The sequence below is a fragment of the Paramormyrops kingsleyae genome, chromosome 19 (genome assembly GCF_048594095.1).
Source record: "Paramormyrops kingsleyae isolate MSU_618 chromosome 19, PKINGS_0.4, whole genome shotgun sequence".
Classification (NCBI taxonomy): domain Eukaryota; kingdom Metazoa; phylum Chordata; class Actinopteri; order Osteoglossiformes; family Mormyridae; genus Paramormyrops; species Paramormyrops kingsleyae.
The window spans coordinates 23,758,567-23,773,726 of NC_132815.1; the positions used below are offsets into that span (position 1 = coordinate 23,758,567).

The 15,160-nt window shown below is 41.3% G+C and overlaps 1 protein-coding gene across 1 annotated transcript; it reads left to right on the plus strand.

Annotated features, from left to right (window-relative positions):
- Window positions 1–3,156: 3,156 nt before the first annotated feature.
- On the plus strand, window positions 3,157–14,498 carry LOC111841186 (lysosomal-associated transmembrane protein 4A-like). Its single transcript, XM_023806759.2, has 7 exons — window positions 3,157–3,542; window positions 6,217–6,337; window positions 8,055–8,131; window positions 12,703–12,825; window positions 13,408–13,503; window positions 13,601–13,699; window positions 13,808–14,498. The coding sequence occupies exons 1-7, from the start codon at window positions 3,444–3,446 to the stop codon at window positions 13,880–13,882; spliced, it is 690 nt and encodes a 229-aa protein (XP_023662527.1). The 5' UTR covers window positions 3,157–3,443; the 3' UTR covers window positions 13,883–14,498.
- Window positions 14,499–15,160: the final 662 nt, after the last annotated feature.

Sequence of the window (15,160 nt, forward strand, 5' to 3'; positions counted from 1 at the left end):
AAATCCAGATGTGCCATTCTGCAGACTCATCACGGAGGGTAAAACGGCCAGGTAGTGTTATTGTTGGATGTACAGTTTTCCTCTATTCCATGATGTTCTCTGCTACTCACTGTCACTTTTTGTGCCACAAAGGTATTTTTAGGCAGTATGGCACACAGGAGGTTGGTGGGATATAGTGTCATACTTGGCGTACAGGGCTGTCCAACCCTGTATCTGGAGGTGCACCACTCTGCAAAGCGGAAACGCAGCCCTAATTTAACACGCCTGATACAGATAATCAGGCCCTTCAGTAGTATCTCAGTATTAGAGCCAGCTATGTTAATAATGTTGTGAAGGATATTTTTTGCTGACCTTTTTAACCAAGGCTGACCATATTAAAAATAAAAACAATGCCAAACAAACCTAACCCTGTTTGCATTTCCATTAACATGTCCCCTCTGCAGATAAGTGATCTCTAAATAACAATACACAGACCAGGTACGTGTATCTATGATGCTCCCCGTGGATAAACCTCCTCATGAATCTAAAATTGGAAAAAAAGAGAAAGACTCTTTGTTCTAGGTTTCTGGGTTCAACTTTAATTAGCTGCTGAATCAGTAGTCGCTGGAGGATCATGGAGACGGATCAGAAAGAAGCACGTGGAAGGAAAAAGAGCAGAGAGATGCAGAACAACAAGCAAGCGACAGACTTGGGAACCACAAGTACGATAACAAACAGAGAGAAGAACATAGAACTGAGAAACAAACACACAGGGACTGAGAAGATGTAGAGAAGGGGGCTGTAAGGGACTTAATTCATATGGATTAGCAGGTAAAATGAGGGGAAAAATCAACATGATTAACAAATAACACGATTTATTAGAACTCATCATAAGACATGAGTACTCTTATTAAAGTGACAGATTACACATGCTGCATATTGTTCCATACTTGGAAATTCGGGGTTAAATGCCTAAGACAGAAGTCATGATCATCCAATAGGAATGCTTCTTACCTAAACTCTTATTGGACGATCATGACTTCTACCTTAAGGTAACCCAGCTAAGTGAGATATCCTGCTTTATGGAACACCCCCCAGATCACATCTCTCTGAGCTGCTGTTCATCGATTTAATTACAAATACTACTAAAGGAACTTCGAAATTCAGCTTGGGGTTATAAAATTAAAGATGATTGGTCTGAAAACTGGGTGGCCCAGTCAGTAACACTGTTGCGTCATCCCTTCAGGGTTGGGGTCTCAATCCTGTCCCCTATTCACCACCTGGGTGAAGTTTGCATGGTTTCCTTGAATTGTGGATTTTTTCTAGGCCTGGGGCCTGTATTACGAAGTGGGGTTACTGGCTTATCGGGGTAACTTGTCGTATTTAAGGTAGTCTGGGCAGAATGCAAGTGAACGAATATGAAGTCCATTTAAATTGTGTTATCTTAAATCTGACAAGTTACCTCGATAAGCCAGTTAAGCCTGCTTCGTAGTACAGGCCACAGGGCCCCTTGAAGCCCACTGGAGAACTACCACCCTGCAGCGCTTAGGCACGACCCTAATTTAACACCTGATACAGAAAATCAGGCCCTTCAGCTTACATAACTACTGAGATGCTACTGAAGGGCCTGATTATCTGTATCAGGTGTTAAATTAGGGTCGTGCCTAAGCGCTGCAGGGTGATGGATCTCCAGGAGCAGGGTTAGGCAGTCCTGTTCTAGGTTATTCTGATACCACCTGCCTCCTGAAAATTAATACAAAAAGAGGTAATCACCACTAACAGAGAATCTGTGGTTAGGTAAAATGCATTGTATAGGATTTTAAGGGTAAATTAACAGAAACACTATTAGATGTAAGGTGTTCATACTTAAATAAAACTTCATCTGGATCCCTGCAGTGTAACTTGTTATGCAACTGACTTCCTGTCTGCCTGTAGCAGTAGATTATAGATAAATGCCTGGGTGAATATTACAAAATGTGTTTAAGACCTAGGTAAAAAGAAGTACATAGCCAACCAAGTAAGCATTTTGAACCAATCATAACTCAGATCTCCGTGCACTCAGAAGCACACTTAATCACTACTGTGGTATTAATTAATTGGTGCATTATTCATTTACGTAAGCAAAGTTGCCAGGTCTGTGGTTTTCCCGCCCAATTGGGCTATTATGAAAATAGTTGTGGGTAAATATTAGGGAGTCACGGGTTGGGGGTTTTTGGGCTGGATTCATAATGTTCTGTGGCAGCGGACTGTAAGGGGGAAAAGAAATTAATTATTATGACTGCAAGTGACTCCTAATGCTGAGTAATACTGAATCTCTAGCCACTGAAAGTCAGACACACGGAAAGCAGGGTTACCAAATCTTATGAATGAATAATGGGCCTATTATTCCATTATAAACCTAAAATTAGCTACATCAGAAGCGTTGTGGTAGTATGCAGACTCAATACTATGTACAAGATAATAAAACTGTTGCATACATTTAAATGCATGTGTGTGCGGATCTATCTCGAATTAACAATCTCACTCCAAGCAGCTGACCAAAGTTTGCAACCCTGGGAAAGGAGAGTTTGTCCATGTGACTTCATTGTGTACTGTGATTTTAAAAGTTTAACATCTGAATGTGATCAGCATGCAAAATATCGGTCTATTTATTTGTGATAGAATATACTGGGACTTCAAATACTGGCCTAGTTTCAGCTTCCGTTGGGCGGATTTTAAGATGACCTTGGGCTGGAGATTTTTGGTGGACCTGGCAACACTGCACTTCTGCGTATCGAGACGTTACAACATCGTCAAGGGCGCATTGACATGCATGGTTAGATGCTCCTTGTTTATTTCAGTTGTCAAAAAGCCCCATGCTATTTTCTACGAGAATTTTTTTTTTGTAAAATGTTAGGCGGAGAGAAATCGCCTGATTAAATGTAGTTTCGGTCTTAAAACGAAAATACGGAACACCTATAGTGTTTCAAAACAGGATATAGCATTTCACACGATCCCGAAAACACGGAACTGGTGGCAGCTCCTGGTCTTTAATTTTATTTAACGAGAATAGTTGAGGTCCCTTTTTGGTGGAGGCCCCTGTGCTTCAGCCCGGGTAAGCCCGTGCAGCAATGCCCCCCTAAACATGCGGAATAAAACTCCAAAAATGGCTAATCACAAACGTCATAAGATTCTTCTGCATATTCAATAAAATGCAATCTTCCATCTGGGCGCAAAGAGAAAAACGAGACACTGGCTTTTAGTTATTTATTATGCGACTTAAACGACTCCGGCTGGTTTATACGCTCCGCTACTGGCCGATCGCCTTGTCTATCACGCCTGTGTATATCGATAATATTTCTGCTTGTGTTTGCGTCAGCTGGCCACGGAGGCGGCGCCGGGGCTGTGGCAGTTGGAGAAAGACTCTGTCATTTCTGCTCCCTACACCTTTCCCTGCGTCTCTGGCGTAAAAAAAAGCGAACGACATGCAGTTCAAACCGAGTCGGGAGCGCTTCTACACCACCAGATGTTGCGGATGTTGCCATGTCAGGACGGGGACGATCATACTCGGTACCTGGTACATGGTGAGTGAGAAAAAAAATGTACGTTTGGCGTTCGGTTCGCGCGCATGAGCGATCGGGGACCGACGGCACCAGCATTGACCTGGATGGTAAAATGGGCGCAGATATACGTGGCCGACGCTGGCTTTTCCGACAGAGACGCCGGTTATTCTTGGGAAACATAACAAAAGCGATCGCGCTCCCGCATTGTCACGGCTCATTGCCAGCCGCCTTCGACTTGTTTAGCAGTCCTTAGGTTTTAATGGGGCCAAACAGGACCACGCTTTGTAAGTTCTTTCAGTCAGGTAAATAACTCTTTTAGAACAGAAGTGTGACTCTCTTCTGACTCGGAGACCGGTACAGTGATCTCGTTGATTAAAATGAATATTAAAGAAGATCAGGGATATTTTCCGCATAAACATAAAAGTACTTGTGAGCAAAGCATGGAGGTCATGGGTTTTGAGTAAGCAAGAGTCAGTGTTTTTTTTCCAGGTGTGGCTTCAAGGGGTTATAGTTGGTCCTTTGAACAATTAGTCAGACATATTTCTCGTAAAATGAGTGTGGCGGAAATATTCACGAATTATATGTAGCTTGTATAATTTACTATCAACCATAAGATAAGTACATCGCCTTAGAAATGATTACTGATTACTTTCCAGGTGAAGTGCTTGATTGTTTATTTTAGGATTCCAGAGCTGAGCGCATGAACTGAAACTCATAGGGGAATTCTACTTCATTTTTGTTTTTTCCTCTCCACAGCTGAAGATGAGTCCGATGAACAGATTACACATTTATTTTTCAGTTTTCAGGCTTGTGTAATAACTATCCAGTTACGCAAACACAAGTCCTCATGTTATTTTCGCTCTCTCTATTGTGGTTTAGTCACATTAACTTACTAAAGAGCAAACTTTATATTAAAAAGGTGTTATTCTCGAGTTTTGGGAAGGAATCTAAATAATTAGGCTATTTTATAATGGTTTGGATTAGTACAAGAATGGGCTGAGACAGGATTATAAGGAGCTGTATTTCCAATAATTGATAATATAGGTACACTCAATAGTTTTAAACAATACTGTATTAACTGATATGCGATCAGTTTGTCAAACAGCAGAAACTGCTAACATAAATATCAAACCAAACTTATAAATGGCCTTTAAAAATGACCTTAAAACAAGTAAACATGCATTTTCACAATGCTGAACTCTCAGACAAGAGTAAATTTAAATTAAATTGTCTGGGGAACAAAAGCGCGTTACAAATGAACTGTAAAGTCTTTTTTTTTAGTGTGTGAATGAAGTTTTTTGTTATGTATAATGTGGTATTTGCATCCCAATTGGATCATTAACAGTTGTTTTGCCAAACTTAAAAGTAGTTCCAGGTTTATTAAGTTGTACTACAGCGCTTTTCTCCTTAAAGAGCGTAAAGGCACTTTATCGGCCAGTTTTCTGCCAATGGTGAAACATTTATGCAACCTTAATATCTGCTCCTTTTTGTTGGTCTCGCCCTAGTTTTGAAAACTGTGTCTTAAGTCTGTTTGTACTACTGGGTAAATGTGGCTTTCGCAGAACTATGAGCTGTGAGTGTGACACAAATGAACTGTTTAGTTTTCAGGGAATGGGGTAGGTTTGGTCAGTGCTACAGGATACTAAGCTGAAACAAGCTGCTTGCAGAGATGTCAACTTCCTAATTCACAGGGTAAATGTGGTTTTCATCCTGGTGTGAGAGGAAGAAAAACACGTAAATCAGTTTGGATTAGCAAATTAGATTTACGGGAAGGGTGGCTGTTTAAAAGTTGCTCAGAAAGCGTCATGCATGGGTGAGGTTTTCTTTCCCCCACACGTGTGAAGAATTTGCAGTAACTTATACTGAATAAATGGCATCCTCTGAAGGTCATCTCTGACACCAGGGCACAGCACATCCTGGATACGTGACTGTTGCATAGTATTCCTAAGCAGCTTCCAGACCAGGAATCTGTAATTTCCAAGGAATCTTGTATATCCTTTAGCCTTAAATGTTTTGGACCTCACCTAAATTATCTGGCACATCAAGTTGTGCTGAATACTGTTTATTGTTTTTGAGTGTGTAGGTGTTGCCTAAATAACCTAAAGGCTTCTAATTGCCTCACTATAATCTCATTGCAAAGAAAATCTGTTTTTATTCTCCAATGCAGTAGCAGTGGGATGTTTAATGGGGTTGATCTGAATTTTTAATTAATTCTTTCTTTTTAAGTTTTCCAAACTGTAAACAAGCAGGGTAGCAAGCAACCAAAACTTGATCTGTTCATTTAAATAGTGTTCAAACAGGCTAAAAAGCCTGCTCTCTAAGCTAGGTGTGGTGTACAACCTTTAAGAATAAGGTGGGAGTAGACCGAATGTTTATCTGAAGATTAGTTTATTCTGCTAGGTGTTTACATGATTTACTTTCTGTGTTCCTGCGTATGAAATATGAATACTAAAAACAATAGTTTTACCTCAGAAAACTGTGTGCTTCTAGATAAAATTGAATGTATCAAATTTTTGGTGACTCCCATGATAGAAATGCCAGAGAACATCTGGAGGTCATCTACTCCACCATGACATACTGAATAGAATTTTTTTGGTTACTATTCACCAGGTGGCACTTAATTTGCCATGATTATTCTATTATCCGGCTTCTCATATTTGTTCTTTTGTCTGCTGGTTATTCTTTTCTTCTCCAGGTTGTAAACCTGCTCTTTGGAATCCTGTTGACTGTGACTATAACTCAGCCAGAGAATGTCCCTTCCGTCGACCTGCAGTATGAGGTCATCGAACATTACTTTGCTTCTGACATGATGTCAGGTATGCTGGATGATGATGCGTGTCAGATTGTTTGCGTGCCATCTGAACAATTTATCCAGCTGTACTGCTGTGAGAACATGTACTGCTCAAACTTGCAGTGAGGTGCTCTTTGGGGAAAAAACTTGTGCAAAGCAGTGTACGAATTATATGTTTACTTTACTATTGTAAAGGAAGCTTTGAGATTTACCAGTATGCTTGCAAGCATGGCAGATTCCTCACTGAGAACAGGTGGATGCTAACTCTGCCAAGTGGACAAGGAAGTGGGTTTTGAGGTGTCGAAATACAGGCTGATGACCTCATTTTACAGATCTCCTGTTTTAAAATGGGTGAAAGGGCTGGTCCATACCAACTGCGGACACACCACAGCATGTGCACCGCAGTGCCAGTCCGTCCACGTTCCTGGATACTCGCTCTTCTAGCACCAACGTGCCAGGAAGTTGTTCTTTGATGCCAGGGCTAGGGTGGTGCTGTAGAGCAAAGCTGCTCTTGTGTCACGTTTACGAACTCTGGCATGCATTATGTATTTACATTATGCAAGGATATGGATGGGCGTATGGCATTGTAGTTACAAACGTATTTTATTTTAGTTTGCATCCATATCGGAGTCTTTATAATCATGTAGCAAGGAATTATAAATGCCAGCTTTTCTGGACTTCCTCAGCCAATCATTCATTGAATCCACTAGCCATGTTTGTTTTTAGTCTGGTCTTAGAGGGTTGAAAAAGTGTGTGTATACAATCATTGGTCCAATCCACTTTGGCTTCCCATTGCCCTGGCCAATGAACAATTGAGGCACATTTCCATTGCAGAACGAACTGCCCGCATTAGTTTTTGAGTGGCATGCTTCCTCACTTGCTTCCTTAAATACGGTATTTGAGCTTGACCTCAGTGACGACACTTGCGTCACAATGGCCAGGTCAGCAGTGCCACATCCACAAAAAGTATGAATTAGCCTTAAGAGTTCACTAAGGTTCAGGTCAGAAAACTCCACTGTGCGAATCCATTTGTGTGTTTTAGTTGGTGTCTGCAGATTGAAGACATAAACCATTATAGACTGTTAGCAAGTGCTTTAATCCTGAGAGACTAAATCGACGTACATTCTCACATTGGCTTTAAATATGCCAGCAGTTCTGAAGGGGTTTGTAGTAATCAGTAACTGACCTTTATTTCACCAGTACTAATTATGGATGGTGCAGTGAGTTGGTCATGATGTAGGATGTAATCCTGAGACTTTTTTTAAAATTGGCCCTTAGTCTTGGTGTTTCCTTGTTACCATTGCAGAGGGCAACAGTACTAGTTCTGTAGTGTTTCCCAACCCGGTCCTTGAGGACCCCAGACGTTCCATGGTTTTGCACTCTCCCAGCTGCCTGCCATCCGCATTTTTGCAGGACTGTCTGGGGAACTGTCTGAGGGTCCCTGAGGGTCGGGTTTGGAATCGCTGCTCTAGAAGAGCACGTTGGCTGGCAGAGGTGGAAAGTTCAGGTCCAGAAAGTACAAATCCAGATCAAGGTTTTGTTTCAACCAACCAGTGTGACTGAGACTCTTTATACGCTACTGGCTGGTTGAAACAATCTTGGGCTGGATTTGTCCCTTCTGAACCCAAACTCTCCACCCATGTTGGCTGGCATGAATGGTTATACACTTGTGCGTTTGTTTAACTGACTGGTCCTTCTTGACTTGTGACAGATCTATGTGTCGTCTCTTTTGTCTCCTGCAGAAAATATCTGCGTGGGATTTGCAATCTCATTGCTGATGATTACTATCAGTGCCATGATGGTGTATGGAGCAATAACGGTAAGTTGGGCACCTTTCTTCATTCTGGCCCTTCACCACAGCATCCACTTCATTACCTTCTTGCTCGATGTTGACAAAGTGCCTCCGACAGCTGTTTGTTGTGGATAAAAAATGTTGCACACTTCAAAGCATCTCCCTCAGACATTTAAATATGTATTGAGTGAATCCTGTTGTGTATTACTGCAATCGTAATATATCTAGGGTATAAATTGTTGCTTGGTCCTCAAATTTCCACACTGTTGTAATCTATTGTTCACGATGTCTACCTTACATAATGCATGTAATTACTTTATCAAGGACAGTCGATACAGTGGTATAAACTATACAGCACAATAGGGTTAATATGTCTGTAGTATATATGTAACAATACTGAAAATTCAGTCCATGAGACTAATGTCTTGAAACCTTCACTAAACATTTTGAGAGAAATTTTCATTACAAAGTTGTAAAAACAAAGCACACATTATATATATATATATATATATTTTTTAAATATAATTCACTACCCAAGACTCGGATAAAACTTATTAAATAAAATAAAAAAATTAATAAAATAAAATTAAAAATATCTTAAATTGCCTCAAGTGTATCTGTGGAGGTTCTTATTGTGTATTTGTTTTTGCAAATTAAAGCATCTCGAGTCTTGAAGTTTTTGTTTAAGGTGCAGACATGTGTTGGGATGCTTACTCATGCATCCACACCCAGTATGTGGAACAATGAACATTGTGCAGCATAAATAAACAGACAAGATGTGTAATAGTGCAGTGAAAACACAGAACACTTAGACTGTACTTCATGTAGAAAAGCAGTGCCACAAGCAGTTAGAATAGCTTTCCACTGGATTACGTGGGTCCTGTAATATTCTTTGTGCATTGTTACGGCAGTGTTTGACTTATATTCACTTGACAGAAGGCAGTTCGGTTACCGTGATCTTCTGGGCCCAATTCAAAACCCCCTGTATGGCCTTCCTGTGCTGAACTTTGGCTCCACCACATCGAATGCTGGTACTCTTGGCAAGAACACTTCTAGTGCTATTGAGGTAGAAGATAAGTGTGGTATCATCCACCCCTTGCTTAGCCATTATAGGAAGTGATTACACTGACAGGCTTTCATGAACACTGATCTCGGTCCATCTCAGGCTCTCTCAGATCTGAAAAACCTGTACTTGCAGATAGTTTGCGCTTGAGAGTAATGGTGTAACTGACTGAATATCCTTACCCCCACGCTTGTGAATTAATTGTAAAATATAACCATAAAGGGTGAAATAGTTTTACTGCCGGTGTTACTTTTTAAGAAATAATTCCCTAAATTTCGATGCTGTGAAAGTCCATAGAGGACATGCATTCAGGACATGAATCTTATATCTCACAATGGAGGAGAATTACCCCATTATGTGAAGTACACATAAATCTTTGGACAAAATCTTTGGACCTCACCTAAATTATCTGGCACATCAAGTTGTGATGAATACTGTTTATTGTTTTTGAGTGTGTAGGTGTTGCCTAAATTACCTAAAGGCTTCTAATTGCCTCACTATAATTTCATTGCAAAGAAAATCTGTTTTTATTCTCCAATGCAGTAGCAGTGGGATGTTTAATGGGGTTGATCTGAATTTTTTATTAATTCTTTCTTTTTAAGTTTTCCAAACTGTAAACAAGCAGGGTAGCAAGCAGCCATTGAGATTTTGTTTAGATTTTTGGTGGGAATGCACTAAAATAACCTGCATGGACTCAATAGCATTAGCCATAGCATTTTTACTGGAACCTGCTTCCCCCTTTCTCCCTTGATAACGTTTGTTGTTTTGTAATCTCAAGAAAATAACTTTGGCTATGTTGAAATCATGAGAAAAATAAGTTGTGGTCTCGACATAACAAGATGGAAGAAGATAATGATGGATGTCCTCTATGGACTTCTGCACGACGCAGAAATGTAGGAAAAAGATACAGATAAAGCAGTTATCTGTGTGTTCACATCAAAGGGACATTTTAAGTTCCTTGCCTTAAGTGTTCAAGTACTAAATGGGAAGCAAAGATATTGGTCTCCCCCATTTTTGTTTTGCTGATATGAAAAATGAACCGATCCGTGACTCAAAAACCGTGATATGATCTGAACCGTGAGTTTTGTGATGCGTTGTCCTCCTCCGCTGGAAAGCCGTAAGTGGCGACTGAAGAGTGACTCCTGCTGTTCCTCCTGAAGTTCACAACAATATCCTTCATTATACTGCTGGGGCACCATTTACATGCACCACCTCCTCACTTCTGGATGAGGATTTATCATTATGGATACTAATGAGACTGCTTACTGTGGTATTATTGGCAAACTTGATGATGTGGTTGCTTCAGAATATGACCATATAGTCATAGTTGTTCTTTAGGTTTAGGTGAATGCTTACACTATATGAATGCCACCTCTCAGGCTGGCAGGAACCAGTAGCAGGTGCAGTATCTGAGGGCTCGTGAAGCTCAGCCACCAGCTTGCCAGGCATAATGTTGCTGAAGTTGAATAACATACTGGTGTAGATCATCTTGTCCAAATGAAGGGCCAGAAAGACAGTGTTAGTTAGTGACTTGTTCCTCTGGCATGCAAACTGTAGGGGTCCCAGAGAGGCGGGTTCAGAACTGTATGTGATCCAGGACAATGCTGCTGATGTGTCCTATGACCAGTCTCTTCACACGCTTCATGACCACTGAAGTTAGTGCTTGTAGTTATTCAGACAAAATGCTGTTGCTGTTTTCAACCTTTTTAGATCAGGCTAAAAACAAACACGGCTGGCGGATTCAATGTATGGTTGGCTGAGGGAGTCACGAAATACCGGCAGTTGTTCTCCTGAAGCACTGCGGGATTGTGGACGGGAACAAAGATGTTGAAAACAGGCCAGCCGTGCTCTGCATGTCTGTCTTTAGAACACAGGAAATGATGTAATCAGGACACGTAGCTTTGTGGACTTTGACCTTGCTGAGTTTTCCCCACTTCCTGCCCAGGCAGTTATGCAAGGAGCTTTGGGTGTCCGGCTAATGTTTTGAACCTCAAACTTTGCAAAAACGTTATTCATCTATTCGGCTAATCAGGTCCTGTTAAATTTGATTTTTAAATCTGAGGCCTCTCTCCTGTGCAGCTCCCAGATGCCTTGTCAGCACACCCATGTTGTGATGTCAACCTGTCCTCCAAAGCCTTTTTTGTGTGTCTGATGACCTTTTGCAGCTTGTATTCCGTTCTCCTGAAGCACTCAGTTTCTGAAAGGGTACCATTCCTTTGGTTTGGTATTTATGCAATTGTTGCTCCCCTTTAATGCCGGTGTAGCCGTGCTCTGGCGTGTTCCTGACTCCGGCTGCCGTTGTGCTGTGTTGGTGAATCTTCCACAGCACTTTTTAAAAGTCCCCCTTGATGATTAATCAGCCTTGAGATTCGCCCTCCTGGCTGCTTATCACGCAGTACGACTCGCACAGCATTCGCTTGCAGCTGGATGTAAACAGCAGTAAGAATAACGGCTTAATTCCTGCAGTAGGTCATAGGGCTGGCATATAACTGTGAGGAACTCAGTGTGACTTGGCCAAGAACTTTCTTTGTACGCCAGGAGCCGTTGATGGCAGAACGGCGCCACCTCTGGGATTGCTGGTGTTTTCAGCTCAGTGGCCTTAAGTACTGTATTGTAAATCAAGGGCCCTGCAGGTATGGTTCAGCCAAGTGTCTGTGAAGGTGACAATGGAATAGTCTCATCTCTTGCTGAGAATTAGGCTGGCAGTGCAGTTTACCTGTCTTATAATCCAGCTTGTTCAGCAGTAGCATAGACTGCAGAGAGGTCTTGAGCAGATATCAGCAGTCCCACCAGGTGTCTGTTACTTCTCCCTGCCACCCCACCCCCCCTGGACCTGGATTCAGCATCTTTGTCATACGATGTCCTTGATTCACACAGTGAAGTGTCAAAGCTTTTTGATGTTTTTGAGAACAATACCCATTCTCCTCTAATTCTACACTGACAATACAATTTTCTTTTTAAACAAAGACACTTGAACAGATGCTGTTTTGTAGGGCCTAGAAATAAACAGGAAACAATTTTAAAACATTTTGTGTATTTGAAGCAGCATATTTTGCTGTTTTGTTTACTCTGTTTGTTTTGTGTTCTGCATACCAGCAGCAAACTCTTGGCTCTTCTCAGCTCTGCCCCCTCATTCTGGCCCTAGACTCATGTTTACAGATATGACATCAGTATCATAGGAGACAAGCTGAGGCAAGGAGTCTTGGCTTTGAATTTTTATTTTTTTTTTTCCGTCTGCAAATCCTGAACTTGTACTCCATCACTTGGTCTACCATTACATATTGCCATCAGTGGAAACTTTTGTATTCTCTATCCCGATTAATTGTTCATCAATTTATAAACTGTCAGGTTTATTCCAACAGTTGTGCAAAATGAAAATGTTGCCGTGGTGGTGGTGATGATGATGATCTTACCATGTCTGATCCCCATAAAAAAGCCTAAAATGCATTCCTAACTAGGGCAGATGCACATGGATCGTGTTTCTGATGTGAAATACTGTTGCTTGCTTTCTGACTACTCGCCTGTTCCTTCTCAGCACCGCGACGGCTGGCTGATCCCCTTCTTCTGCTACCAGCTCTTTGACTTTGCCCTGAGCTGCCTGGTGGCTGTCAGCTCCCTCAGCTACCTGCCACACATCAAGGATTATCTAGAGCAGCTGGTCAGTTACCTGCTCGTCACGTGGGGGAATGACTGTGTCGATTTTGCACTCCTTTTAGCACAGGAAATATTAGCTAAATAATTACTTGCAGGTACAGGGTTAATATATGTTTAGTATATTTGTGTTTTATATATGTATGTGTGTGTAATTTTTGTCTATGTGTAATATAGTTAGCTTGACGGGATCACTAAGAATAGAATAATTTTTTTTGTTATGTTTGAAATTTTTAACTGTTTGTAACCAGTATATCATTGTATGATCTGAAATTATTTTCCTGTGTAAGTCAGACTTGGTATGAAGCCTAGCAGGGTATGAGTAGTTACACATCTGATCAGTTGGATGATCTGCTCTCACTTGCACGTTCACATTCCCCATTTTGGTTCTTTATTAAGGCACAAAAACCTTATGCAGCCCAAAATCAACTATTTTAGTGCCACTTGACTTTTTCCTCCAGTAGTTCAGATACAGTTAGTCTGGAACTTTTGTGGTGCTGCTTTTCTTTGCTGCTGGTGGTATGTTGTCGCTGTTGGCATACTGTAGTGTCCGTAGCTTGTAAAAATGCCCCCCTCCTCCCCCCCCCAGCCGGACTTCCCCTACAAGGACAGCCTGCTTTCCCTTGACAACAGCTGCCTGCTCCTCTTTGTTCTCGTCTTCTTCGCCTTCCTCCTCATCCTCAAGGTAAAGATCCGGTGGAATTTTCTAGACGGACATGAGAAGTCTGATGCGTTAGTCATTCGGTCTACTCTCATTGGCGCTGCTTTCTCTTCCTGATAAGGCCTACCTGATCAACTGTGTGTGGAACTGTTATAAGTACATCAACAACAGGCACCTACCTGAGATTGCAGTCTATCCCTCCTTTGAAGCACCTCTCCAGGTACCCATTTAAATCCCTAACAGGCAATGCCAAACTGTCCAATCAGAAAGATATAAATTGAACACTCCCTGAATGATTGGCTGATTGGGACTGTGTCCTTACCTACAGTATGTCCTGCCCACCTATGAGATGGCCATGAAGATGCCGGAGAAGGAGCCTCCGCCCCCATACCTGCCTGCCTGAGGTGCCCCGTTCCTGCCTGCATAGCGGAGTCCTGCACCTTCAGCATCCTCTGGCCCCCACTGTTTGCAGGGTGGCCATTGGTTGTGTCCTTTACATTTTTCCTTTACTCCTGTCTTTGTTTTGATAAAATCTCACACGGCAGTAATATTGCTTGATTTCTGATTAGTCTATTTTTGGCCACTGTCTACTCCTTAAATGAGTGAATATGTGCATTTAAATATAACCTTTTCTTCATCTGATTTTGGCACTTTATGTAGTTCTGCATAGGTTTTCCTCTTCTTGATTCCCACATAATCTAAGATGAAGAGTAGTTTATATGTAACCTGTATGAAAACGCCCCCATTACAACTTTAATGTACACCAAGGTTCTTCCTTAAGCGTTTGTTCGTCTCTTGCATTTGTGTTCTGTTCACCTGTAGGGTTTGTGTTTTTTTTTTAAAGGAGTGAGGGCTGGGGCTGTTGATCTAGGTTCAGGAAGAGCCAGTCTTCTGTTGGATCACAGCCCAAAGAGACCAGCTGGGGTCGTGACCTTCAGTGGTGGCATGCTGCTTTTTTGTTAATGGTTCCTTATGGAAAACAAGTACCTTCAATAAATGTTTAGATAAATTTGCATTTACATTTTCTTTGCCTGACAATTTTGTCCAGAGTGATGCGCAAATTAGGCAGATAATAATACATGCATGCATGCATGCATGCATGCATGCATACATACATATACATACATGCATGCATACATATAGCGCTACGTAGCGCTTCCGGTGACAAAACAAGGGCAAGAAAGTTCTGGAGTAAAACATCTTAATAGTCTTGATGTTTCCAGACTGTTGGGGTAATGAGATTTTTAAGGACTTGTTTTGGGAAATGTTAAAACACATGTTAAATTTTCTGTAAATGATTTTTAATTTACCCTTACAAACACTTCAGACCTGGTTATTAATGGCTAAAAAATACACAAGAAATAAACATCCCCCATGCATGTGTAATTAGCTCCCAGCTCTAAGTGTGGCCTATGTGTTCTGTCTTGCTATATAAATGTTTAGATGAATTTGCATTTACATTTTCTTTGCCTGACAATTTTGTCCAGAGTGATGCACAAATGAGGCCATGAGATCATGCACGCATGCATGCATGCATGCATGCATACATACATACATACATACATACATGAATACATACAGCTGTCAAAGACTCAAATTGAGTGTAAGTGTTGCTAGGCAACACTTACTTGATTGAAACAGAAACTAGGGCAAGAAAGTTGTGGGGTAAAAAATGTTAAAA

Excerpts from the sequence above, each read along its gene's own strand:
- LOC111841186 (XM_023806759.2), top strand. The coding sequence starts at position 3,444 with ATGCAGTTCAAACCGAGTCGGGAGCGCTTCTACACCACCAGATGTTGC. Across the intron at positions 6,338-8,054 it reads TGCTTCTGACATGATGTCAG|AAAATATCTGCGTGGGATTT; the intron begins GTATGCTGGATG and ends TGTCTCCTGCAG. Across the intron at positions 13,700-13,807 it reads CCTTTGAAGCACCTCTCCAG|TATGTCCTGCCCACCTATGA; the intron begins GTACCCATTTAA and ends CCTTACCTACAG.